Source organism: Tupaia chinensis, unplaced genomic scaffold (genome assembly GCF_000334495.1).
Source record: "Tupaia chinensis unplaced genomic scaffold, TupChi_1.0 Scaffold000600_1, whole genome shotgun sequence".
Lineage (NCBI taxonomy): Eukaryota > Metazoa > Chordata > Mammalia > Scandentia > Tupaiidae > Tupaia > Tupaia belangeri.
Genome location: NW_006160117.1, coordinates 8,500,855 through 8,513,893, shown reverse-complemented (window position 1 = coordinate 8,513,893; position 13,039 = coordinate 8,500,855). Strand labels below are relative to the sequence as shown.

The window sequence follows — 13,039 nt, the reverse complement described above, 5'->3', positions numbered from 1 at the left end:
GAGATAAGCTTTTAAATCTCCCTAAAGCAATGTACTAGTCTAGACTCCAAGACATGTTAGCTATTCGATTATCCTTTAACCTAATAGCCACTGATCTTTGCTCAGAAAATCCAGACCATGAAGAAATATACCAACAATAATTCCCATCTCATTCCTGTTCTCAAAATCGGTTGCCAACCTTGTATTGGACATCTTCAGTTCGATGTCCCAAGGCTTCTCAGTATGATTGTATCCAAAACTGAACTTATCATTTAAGTACAGATACAAAACCCTGCACCCATAGAATCTGTTCATCTACCTGAAGTCCTTTTTTAAAAAAAGTATTTAATTTTATTTATTACTATTATTCAATTTTTAAGGAATTACTTTATTTAACTTTATTCATTCATTTATTTATTTTTAATTTGACCAGAGAGGGACAGAGTGAAAGAGAGGGAAAGTGAGAAAGCAAGCTGCCAGGTCTGGGATTCGAACCATGGTCAGTCATGTGGGAGTACATTGCCCCTAACCACAATGCCACCTGCTGGCCCCCTGAAATCCTTTCACTAGATGGCACCACTATTTATGTAGATGACTAGACCTGACAAATGCAAGTTATCCAAGTATTTCCTCTTCTTTTTATTATTTTTTTTACTTTAAAGAATTATTTTAGTTAACATTATTTATTTATTTAAATTTGACCAGAGAGGGACAGAGAGAGAACGCCAGAGAGCAAGAGAGAAAACAAGCCGCCAGCTCTGGGACTCGAACTACGGTCGGCTATGTGGGAGTCCAGTGTCCTTAACCACTATGTCACCTGCTGGCCCCAGTACTTCCTCTACTTTAACTAACACACAATCACTGAATTTTCCAGCTCTCTCTTGTAAACTCCTTTCTTGATTCAATTCAGATATAAGTACCTACTATTAGGTTGCTGGGAAATTCATGATTCATGTTTACAGAGAAAAATATATCATGACTTTCCTAACGACCCAATAGATATTTGTTTATATTTATAGATTTTTGTTAACTTTTTGGTATGAAATAATAATAGGTGTATAGTCTTTGAATAAAGTTTTTATATCTTAACAATATATGCTGAAGTACTTACAGATAAAATTGAATATCAATTTGTTTCAGAATAATCTAGTTAAACAAGTAGGTAGAATGTGGTAGAACTGAAACGATGTTGTCCATGGCATCCTAACAGTTGGCAATGGATAGTACATTCGTGGGGCCATTGGTATTTTTGTCTTCCTTTTGGGTATATTTGAAATTTTCCATATTGAAAACTTTTAAAAATCATGGTTCCCCAATGGCTAGTAAATCACAGGCAGAATTTTTAATCTGAGATTCAAAGTATATTATTAAGCATCTCCAGCCTTTTTTCTGGTCCATCTTCCCCTAAGCTGCTACATTTCAGAAGTCTTCCATATACAATTGTTCATGTTATGTCTATTTATGTGTGTGGTACCTACTAGCTCTAATGTCTTTACCATTTCTGCTACTCAGCTAGGTTTACCTCAGATTAAATCATCATGAACCCATTCCTGAGCCTGTGTCCAGATATATGATTCATCACTTCTCTGACCTGCTAGAAAATATTGTGTACCTATTCAACCACTCATTATAATCTTTTCTCTAGCCTACCTGGGGTTTCTTTACTTTCATGTTTTTTTCTCCTGTTCTTCAAACACATTCTCTCTACTACTACAATAAAATCCATCTAACACCTCATAAAAACAGGGGCCAATAGGTGGCATAGTGGTTAAGGTGCTGGACTCCCACATGGCCAACTGTTCACCTGGTGGTTTGGAACTCGTGCTGTCTGCATGTGTGTGTGTGCCCCAAATCCCAAGAGGAGAATAGAGTAGAGATTGTGGTTTGGCCATGCCCCTTCAGGGAGTGTTTTCTCATTTTCTGTCTCTCTGTCTATCCAGTGAGCTCACATGCCCTATAGCAAAAATCTCTCTTAAAAAATAAAAATAAAAACAAAACTAACAAAAAAAATTAGCCTAAAAAAATTAAAAAAAAAAAAACCCTGGGCTTCAACCACCTCTCCTTTCCCGTATTGCTCATTGCACTTGGAAAAAGAACAGTAAATATTTTCTCAGCTGACTGATTATAGATAACATTTCAAATGTGTAAAATAACCAAATTCATACTGGGAATACTAGCCAAACATGTATTGTTTTACCAAATTTCTTTGGTGACTAATTTTTTCAAAGATTTCCCTTTCTAAGAAAAAAACTTGTGCTGTATTATTTTCCCCTTAAATATAATATAGATTCTTAAAAAATTATGAAGATAATCTGCGGGGTAAATTATTTTCTTCATTTATTGAACAAAATAAGTATTGGGAGCCTACCATGTGTCAGGCATGGGTTTGATGTTGGAAACTGGACAGAGAGCAAGAGAGATCATATTACAATATTCAGAGTTTAGTGTAGTGGTGTATACAGACCACTTGATATCTATTTTTTGTTAGTCATATATGTCATGAAGAAAAATAAAGAATGCAGGGAATAGAGTGTGGTTAAGGCTGCTACTTAAAAACAGAGTAGTAGAGAAGTCTCTAAGATGAGCAAGAAGTGAGAGAATCATCCTTACAAATGTCAGTGAGAAGATGTATTTTTGGTAGAGAGATCAGCAAGTGCAGACTTCTGGAAGCAAGAGCATGCTTGACATACTTAAGGAATGCAAAGGTACTCATGAGATGGAAGTATTATAGACTGAGGAGAGACTAGGAAAAGATGAGGTTGGAATGGTAGGTAGCATACAACTGTATTATATAGACTTTTATAGACCCTAGTAAAGATTCTGAATTTAATGAGTAGCCAAAGGACAGTTTTGACCAGAGGATATGATTCCATCTGTGTTTACAAAAGAATCTCTCTGACTGTTTTGTAGAGAACTGACTAAGAGAGGAGCTAGAGCAAGTGAGGTAGTGAGAATTGGTCAAATTCTGGATGGGTTCTAGAGGTAAGATCAAAAGGTTAGTCCAACAATTTAAATACTGAAAACAGAAGAAGTCAAGGATGGTTCCAGGTTTAGCAACCTGAGTATTCATTAATCAGTATGCCATTTCCTGAAATGAAGGAAACCAAGGAAGGAATAAGATTGGACAGATGCAATCCCAAATATTTAGAAGACTATATTGAGTTTGAGATCTTTGTGAGACATCTAACCATCAAGAAAGCACTCATACTTGTTCATCTGAACTTCATAGGAAAGATCTTGGCTGGAGATATAAGCTTAAGTGTCATTTTCTCATAGAGAGTATTTAAAATCATGGGAACAGAAAGAAGGTGGTGTGGAGAGAGAGAAAAGAAGTGTGGACACTGAGCCAGGGCCCTCAATACTGAGATCAGTAAGAAGAAACTGAGATGCAAAGGAAGCTGAGAAGCACTGGACACAAAAGTGGAAGAGAATCTAATAGAGTTTAAGTTACAGAAGCCAAATGATGACAGTCTTATGTTACAGGGAGTGTTCACAGCTGCATTAGGATGGTGACTACGAATTACCCATTGAACCTGGGCATGTTAAAGTCATTGGACTTCAGAGACCAACAGATAACATAATGCTTAATGTTGCTGAATTCCCACGTGACCAACTGTGGTTTGAGTCCTGAACCTGGCAGCTTGAAACTCATGCCGGGTGTGTGTATGTGCATGACCCAAATCCCTAGAGGAGAACAGAGGAGAAGGGATTACAGTGTGGCCATCCTCCCTGGGAGGTGATTTCTTGCTTTCTGTCTATGTTTCTGTCTCTCTGGTGAGCACATATTCCCTATAGCAAAAATCTATCTTGGAAAAAAAAAGTCATTGGTCTTTAGAGTTAATAAAATTAAAAAGTTAATAATAATTAGGAATTGTGAGACCATTTGTTACTTCTGGAATTTTTCTTTCTTTCTTTTTTTTTTTTTTTTTTTTTTTTTTTTTTTTTTGCTATGGCAAGCACACACTCGCCAGACAGAGACAGAGAGAGGGAAAATAAGAAATCACACCCCAGGGGAGATGACCACACCAAAACTCCTTCTCCCCCATTCTCATCTTGGAATTTTGGGCACACATGCACATGCACCTGGAATGTTTCTTAAACCATTGGATCCAGGACTTGAACCACACTGGTAGCCATGTAGGATCCAGCCACCTTAACCACCATGGCATGGGCTGGCCCACTTCTGGGTTTTATATGTGTCTTTTTTCCTCTTTGCATAGACAGTTGACTTACTGTTTACTTGTTTTAAAATTTCAATATTACAGAATATAAAAGACAATCTGCAACAAATCTCAGGTCGGATTGACATTATTCATAACAAGAAGATGGCAGCAATGCAAAGCGCCACACCTGTGGAAAAGGTGAAGCTACAGGAAGCTCTCTCACAGCTCGATTTCCAATGGGAAAAAGTTAACAAGATATACAAGGACCGACAAGGGTAGGTAGCACTTTCATTTTACTGAACGATTACACTTGTTTTCAGGAAACTCTACATCTTATTTTAATGTCCTCATTGAAAAAGGGAGGAGGAGAGGGAAAAGTATTGGCATCATTGGAAAAAGGTAAGTGGAGTAAAAATAATAATGAACGGTTCAGACTAATGAACTGAGTTCTAGAAATTATTCTCTGCTGAAATTAACATTATGTTGTAGCCTTATAACATCATCTAAAATTTCACGTACTGTTAAAGCAAGTTTGACATTTAAATGAGGTAGTATAAATAATGGTACAATATAAAATGTGTATCTTTAGTCTAAGTTATTCCCTATACATTGACAGCATTTTGTACTTTAATATGTTTAAAATATAAATGTTGAGCAAAAAGTTCATTTTCATTTATCGTTTCTTCTTTTGAGGGTGATAATTTGCACTTTGCTTCCTCACCTCACACACAGGCTTTATTTTTGGTTTTGTTTGTTTTTGTGATGGAACATTGATTTTAAAATGGCTTCTAGAGCTTATCTTAATAAAATATTTAGCTTTTGACTCATTTTGAGGGGAAATTTTTGTACATTCTTTAGCCTCCCGTCACAAGAAGATAGAATTTCTTTTCTTTTACAATTTCAGGTTAAAAGTAATCAAGTTCTCTAGTAGCTTAAAACAATTTATTTTAAAGTTCTATAGTCCGAAGACTGTCTTCTTTGTTATTCCCAGAGGAAATCAAGTTATTTGTTTAATAATTGTAGGGGACCTCCCTAGTATCTCCTGGATCTGTCCATTTCTAAGCATTCTTAATTCTGCTTTAGGGATTTTTTGTTTTTTTTATTTTTTATTTTTATTTTTATTTTTATTTTTATTTTTTTGGAGAGGTGTTTGCTATAGGGCACATGTGCTCCTCAGAAAGTCAGAGAGAGGCAGAGAGATAGCAAGAAATCACCCCCGAGGGGGGATGGCCACGCCACAATCCTTTCTCCTCCATTCTCCTCTTGGGATCTTGGGCATGCACACGCACGTGCCCGGTGTGAGTTTAAGCCATCGGGTCCGAGACTCCACGCTTGGTTGACTACATGGGAGTCCAGCGACAGCCATTACGCCAACTGCTGGTCCCTGCTTTAGTTTTTAATGTAGTACTTTAGGCTCCTAAATATATACTTTGAGCACTACCATTAATCTCAGTTGTCTCCAGTAACTGTCCCCTCTTTGTTCCCAATTATCTTTCATCCAGAGTCATTTTTCTAAAGTGTAAGAACATCAGTACAATCTCATTCCATTGATAATAAAATTGAGACTCATAAATTGGACATATCCATCCAACCCCTGCTCATCTGGTCAGTCTTGCTTCCTGCCTGCCCTACTACCTCTCCAGTTCTACCTTAGTTAGAATTATATAATTTGCTGGAAGAATAAAATGTACCTTATGGAATCAATGGGAAAACGAGAGAGCCAGGAAAACAATGGACAGAAATTATTGAGAAAGCCTTGGGTAGACATTCAGAAACATCCACCGTTGAGTCACAAGATAAATCTGAATTATAAACTATTGTTATGATCATGATCCATGGCTGTACCGGGGCACCATTGCCACGGACATCGCTTGCTACTATTACTGTCAAAAAGCATCTAAATGATTACTTTCATGTGTGTGTGTGTCACTCACTCTTTAATAAGGTCTCTGACTGAAGCATATGATACGGCAGAGGTTGGATTATTTAGGGATTATTTAAAAATATATATATATATATATAAAGGGCCAGTTGGTGAATACTTTAGTCTCTGCAGAGCTTGTTCCACTAAAATTATATGTTCTACCATAGGTGGGAGGCTGAATTTTGCTGGTAGGCCATAAATTGATGACTTTTGTTACAAAGTAGGCTTGGTGGCAGAACTAGGTTCTTCCAGGTGTCAGAGGAAATAATTAGCTGAAATTTGATCACCATTGTAGTGGTAGTCAATACCTTTTGTCCTACCAAGGCCCATATAATGGCAGACTCGTAAATCCTTAGAGAGTTTTAGAAGGCATGTATTCACAAGAACACAACCTTCTTGTTGGGCCTTCAACAAAAATATATGGAAGATTTTAATAAGCCAAATTAAGTTTAAATCAACATACCTTTGAGCCAATAAAAAGAATATATCAGTATTTTTTCACAAATGACCTGTCTATGGTAGTGTAGTACTTAGATTTTACCATGATAATGCTATGATTTAAATTGCCCCAAAACACAATAACTTTCTGGGTCTTTAGGTTGTTTGTAGTTTGGCTAACACAGGCTAGGCTTGGCTAAGCAGCTCTCCTTGAAGATGTGAGTTATCCCAGCTAGGCTCCAGGATGCCTGTTGGATTACTGGGATTAAGGTATGCTACTTGTGGCTTTATTCTGGGCTTGATTCATTACTGAGGTGAAGGTCAGTGGCACACTCTTCTGATGCCAGTTAACCGGCATATGAACTAAGACTAACCTACCAAGATCACTTATAGCCTGTGTTCCGGTCAAGTCCATTAACATTTCGTCAGCCAAAGCAAATTACATGACCAAACCTGACATCAACAGCATGACAAAGTAGTCTCTTCCTCCAGAGGAAGAGGGAACAGCATGAACAGTTGTTGAACAATAACCCAAACTATTAGATTTAGTTAATAATTAATAATAAAGAATTTTTGTACAGCTAGAAAATACGTTAGTGATTTTGTCCTGCTTCATTATTTTACAGGGGAGGAAAATAACCCCCCAAAATGTTAACAAGCACATACTAAATAGCAGATTTGCTTATATTCCTCTTTTACCAAAATATTTAGGTCTAATAGGTTTGCATATGTTATTCACAATAAATTACAAATAAGAGAAAGTACATTAGATTCTCAGCATTCCCAAGGCATAAGTTCTAAGACCATCATTAATCACCAAATTTTTTAAAGTCATAATTGCAAAATTTATTTTTATTAAATGTTATAAAATATCACAGATGTTATTCTAAAGGCAAGAACGACAATATAATTAAAAGCCAGACTTATATGTTACTGCTCACTCATTATATAAGAGACCTACATCCTGGGGCCAGCAGATGGTGTGGTAATTAAGGCACTAGACTCCCATAAGGCTAGGAGTGGTTTGAATCCAGGACCTGGCGTGTCTCTCTCTCTTTCTCACTCTGGTGAGTACATGTGTCCTATAGAAAATGTAATAACAACAACAACAATAATAATAATAAATTAAATATATAATTCTAAAATAAAAATGAGAGAGGCCTGCTTCCATATATTTTGTTACAGAAAAATGAATTTTTTTTCCAATGAGAGACAGACAAACAGATACAGCCAAGCATCCCTAACAGTGTCCCTCTGATAAAAACCTGCCCAGTTCCCCAGCCAGCCAGGATCATAGGCACACCCATGAGCATACCCTATGTGCTCAGGTCTACCTGGGATCCAAATCCAGGACCATTCCACGTGGCTTCAGTATCACACAGTGGCATCCCACTGCCTATTGCACCAGCAAATGCAATTTCAACATTTGTTTCAGAAATATTACAAATTATCATGATATTAAAAGTTGCCCCTTTCCATTGGTATTCTTCTAAATAGTCTCCTAATAGTCAACCCAGTCAATATAAAATTCACAAGTACCATGTATTTGCAGATGGATATAAATATATGTAAGATAAAGATTTAGCTTTAGGGACCAGCAGGTGGCATGGTGGTTAAGGTGCTGGACACTCCCACATGGCTGACCACGGTTCAAGTCCTGAACCTGGTGGCTTGCTTTCTCACTTCCCCGCTTCTCTCTCTCTGTATGTCTCTCTCTGTCAAATTAAAACTAAATGAATGAATAAATAAAATTTAAAAAAAGATTTAGCTTTATAAAAATTAATATCAGTACTGAATCCTTTTTTCATCAATTTCTAAGTGGGTTTCTAACTATTTATAAAATATACCTAAAGAAAACATGTGAAAATTAATAATTAACATCAGATCTATCTGGTATTAGTGAAACAAAGCCCATAACTTCTTACAATGAACATTGAAGAAGGGCCTATTAATTGCCAGATACTATGATCTTTACTTTCTTTCTGATAACCATCATTACTATACCTTCAGCCATTAATGAATCTGTCTGTCCTACTTTCAAGAAATTATTCTGCAAAGCCTAAGAAGATAGCACAGTTCAAATGAGATAATAGAAATGAAAGCAGTTTTTAGACTACAAATTGCCATGCAGCCATAAGATGGCATTATTGTGTAACAGCAAGGATATGGTCTGACATCGAGAAAGTGATGTTTTAAAATCAGTATTCCTCATTGAAATCCCCTTTAGTCACATGTTTTGGAACGCCTCACCCATGCATGTAAATAGTTAAATGCAAGAAGATTCTGATGTGTACATATGATCTAAAGAAGATGCGAGACCAGGAATATTGATTCCAGGTCAGCCTCAGTGGTGCAGCAATAATGTAATGCTCCGTGATGCTGAAGCCATGTGGGAAGTTTCCGGGTTGACACCCTGAAGGTTCCCTGTACATGTTGGACACACACACAAGTGCCTGTGATCCTGGCTGACTGATTCTCTCTTTCTTTTCTCTCCTCTCTGTCTCTGTCTCTGACTCTTTCTCTTTGTCTCATAGAAGAAATAGATAAATAAACTTAAAAGCAGAGTATTTATTCCTGTACATTTAAGTTTCTTCCAGAATTTAAACAGAAAGATTGGACCACAGCAGAAAATAGATTAAGTACATGAGACTGAGCTGGCGAAATGGATTTTATGACTTTTGACTAAAACATGACTGGTTTTCTTCTAGGCTTTGTTTACCAGATTTAAGGATTTGTGTCTGCTCTTGAGATGTCGATAGGTTCATGTACCTACTATTTGAACAGAATTCTAACCTGTTCTCTGGCTTTAAGTCTTAAGCAAAGTTCTCTTAACTTTTTTTGATTTTGATTTATTAGAGCTAAAACTGCCTTTCTTGAAATTAAAAAGTATATTGAAAAATACCTATTTAATGACCACAAATAAGCTATATTGCCTCAGCTAGGTGCTACTTTGTAGTATATTCATTCTACTCAGAGTTTCACACCTAAAGTCAGACATGTATTCACAGATATGTACATATCAACTGAACTTGCTATTGAAAGTAGTTAGATTAAGATATTTTGTGAATCAATAAAATGTGTGTGTGTGGTGGGGGGAGGAAGGGAAAGCAACTGTAGATACCAGAGCATGGGAGGAGGGTGCAAAATACCAGAGGTTAAGAAATAGAGGGGAAAAAATTACACACACACACACACACACACACACACACACACACATACATATATATATACACATATGAAACAAGAAATGGAAAATAATTTGTTGACAATAATATGTATGATTAAGCCACTATACAGTATATTCTGGATGGGAAATTACATTGTATATGCTGTGATGATGTTCAGTGAATGTATATAAAATAAATTTAAAATTAAAAAAGAAAGAAATGAAATAATCACAGAAAAAATAATAAATAAAAAACAAATTCTATTACCAGTGATATTACATAAAACAAATGTTCACACACAAAAAAAAATGAACACAGGGGCCGGCAGGTGGCATGGTGTTAAGGGCACTGGATTCCCACATGGCCAACCACAGTTCAAGTCCCAGACCTGGAGGCTTGCTTTCTCAATTTCCCTCTTTCTCTCGCTCTCACACATGCTGTTCCTCTCTGATCAAATAAAAAAAAATGAGTAAATAAATGAAATGAAATGAAATGACTCTTAAAAAATATGAACACAGAGTTGCATACAAGAAGGTAGACACAAGAGAATATGTATTATAGGAATCGATGTATATAAAACTCAAAAACAAATATATTAGGGATTAGAGGTCCAATAGTGGTTACCTTTGTGAGGAGACGTGATTAACTGGGGGCAGGAGCAGGTTACTAGTTTTTGAGTAATGTTTTGTTTCGTGATCTAGATGCTAGTTGAATTGATGTATTTCTTTTAAGAAAGTTTATGGTACATTTGTGATGTGTGCACCTTTCGTGTAAATACTGTACTAAAATGAAGTTGATGCTTTTTTTTTTTTTTAAGTTGCCAAAGGGCACATGTATAGACCAAAGAGACAGAGAAAGATATAAAGCAGCCCCCAATGGGGCATGGTCATACCTCAGTCCCTTCTCCATTTCTCCATCCTGCTAGAATTTTGGGGTACCCATGAATATGTGCCCAGTATGTTATCCAAGCCACTGGGGCCAGGACCTGAACAGTGTAATTCAGTTTCCTTTTACCACTAGGCTTCAGGGCCAACCCAGCACTTAAATGTTTTAAAGAATAAATAATAAATAGATACTTTTATAAATACAGAGAGGACCTAAAATCAGAATTTGAAAAGAAAGAGAAGGTGTAGCTTTGGGAAAGACACACTACAGGGTTCTATATTTTTTGGCATTTTACCATGGATCTCTGAACATCATCATTGGCCCATACAGACTCTAGGTAAGAAAGTGGACAGTGTAGCAAAAATCTTTTCCAAACTTCTCCCCATCGTGCTGGGCTCACAGTGCTTCATGTCAATGGGATGCTGAGGGGGAAAGAGCTGAAAGTTGCCTTCTCAGGGACTTATTTCTCCCTTAGTGCCAAACCCACAGCATTGAAACTTCCACAGACTCTAGCTGCCATTTGTGCTACATGTAGGAAAATGAGACAATAAAAGAAATGAAAGGAGAGAAAACATGGGTAGAAACCAAAGAAATCTGATTTGAAGAAAAAGCGCCTTAATCATCTCTTTATTCAGACTCTAGGGAACAAGCATGCAATTCTGTGAGTCTGTTCCTAATGCAAGCTTCTCATAAGCAGTTGCTATCTCATTTGTAATTTTTCTACTGAGACATTCCATAAATATTTTCTCTCAAGTCAAGGTGAGGGAATTAACCCTGAACTACCCACAGAGGGAGAGAATAATACACTAATCCTCATGTCATCACCAAACAATTTTACCCTCCAAAGTGGAAGCTAGAGGGACAGATGTATAATCTGGGAGCTTTTCCAGAATTGTTTGTTCCTAAATGAGACATTCAGCTATAACAGCATTAGGAGCCTCTTCTATTTGTCACAATGCCATATGTAGTTGGGAAGATACATGATAAATGCTTACAGGATGCTGACAGCTCAGGAAAGATTAACATTGCAGGGGCCAGCAGGTAGCATTGTGGTTAAAGTGTTGAACTCCCATGTGGCCAACTGTGGTTTGAATTCCCAACTGGCACTTTGAAACTCATGCCAGGCACATGTGCATGTGTGCCCAAAATCCTGAGAAGAGAATGGAGAAGAGATTACAACATGGCCATCCCCCGCAAGGTGATTTCTCACATTCCCTCTCTCCCTCAGGCAAGTGCTATGGCAAAAAGCTTTAACAAAACAAAAACAAAAACAAAAAAAGGATTAACATTGCAATCAGAATGATTCTTTACCAAATTTGAAGATTTTTATGCAAGATTGCCTCTCCCTCCCCCAGGTATAGGTATATATGCCAGTACATAATTCCACTATTAGTGTCTGAGCTTGATAGAATTAAGAAGTAAGGGGTGTCCCACAAATGTCTTGCCTCTCAAATTTTCTCCCTAATTTAATTCCCTACCCTTCACTTTTCCCCTCTCCCACCCTCCTTCCACATGTCTCCAGTACCCATAACTATTTTCAGTGCTTTTATGTCCTCCAATCTTTCAGTCTCTACTATAGAGTGTGGACAGTTAGTATTTTTTAAGTGCAGACATACAATGTCTCTCTTTCATAGCCTGACTTACTTCATTCAGCAATATATCTTCTATATTCATCTGCTTTCTATCAATTGCCCGGGTCTTCTTTTTTGTTTGTTTGTTTATTAGTTTTTAATGGCTGACTAGTATTCCAGTCATCCAGAAACAGTCGTCCATCAGTTTCCAAAGAAATTGATCCAAAGATAGTCAACTGATCTTTGACAGAGGGACAAATGCAGTTCAAGAGAGAAAGTATAGGTTTTTTTAACAGAGGGTGTTGGAACATCTGGATGTCTTCCTGTGTAAACAAAAATAAAAACAAAACACAAAAACCAAAATCCAGAATCTTACAATGTAGACCTGTACCTTTAAAAAAATGGACTTGATGGGGCCAGCAGGTGGCATGGTGTTTAGGGCACTGAACTCCCACATGGTCAACCATGGTTCGAGTCTTGGGCCTGGTAGCTTGCTTTCTCACTTTCTCTCTCTCTCTGTCACCATCTGGTGAGTGTATATGCCCTATGGCAAAATTTAAAATAATAATAATAATAAATATAATTAAATAAATAGTTCTTTATTTAAAAAAGAAGTAATGAGTAAGGAAAATAAATGCCTTGTCTTGGATATGGGAAAGTTGTTTATATCCCATTCCAGAATCATAGTTTTACTCACTGGAAGAAAGAAATCCCATGCAATTGATCATGGGATGATGTAGAGAAAGGTGTGAGAAGTTGAGAAAAAAAGTGACATTTTTTGGTTATGTCCCACTGTTCTCAACTGTTGAGTCCATGGTATATGGAAAAGATTACTGTTTAGATTTTTACCCATAAGATCTTTTTTTTTTTTTTTTTTTAGAGGTTTTCGTTATAGGGCGCGTGCGCTCGCCA

At 36.9% G+C, this 13,039-nt stretch overlaps 1 protein-coding gene across 1 annotated transcript in view; it reads left to right on the top strand.

Moving 5' to 3' along the window:
- The window catches only part of DMD (dystrophin), a 1,496,890-nt gene that overhangs the window by 125,702 nt on the left and 1,358,149 nt on the right, over window positions 1-13,039 (top strand). The window contains exon 13 of the mRNA XM_027775723.1: window positions 4,245-4,417. Within this exon, the coding sequence (XP_027631524.1) occupies window positions 4,245-4,417 (173 nt within the window). The remainder of the gene's footprint in view (window positions 1-4,244; window positions 4,418-13,039) is intronic.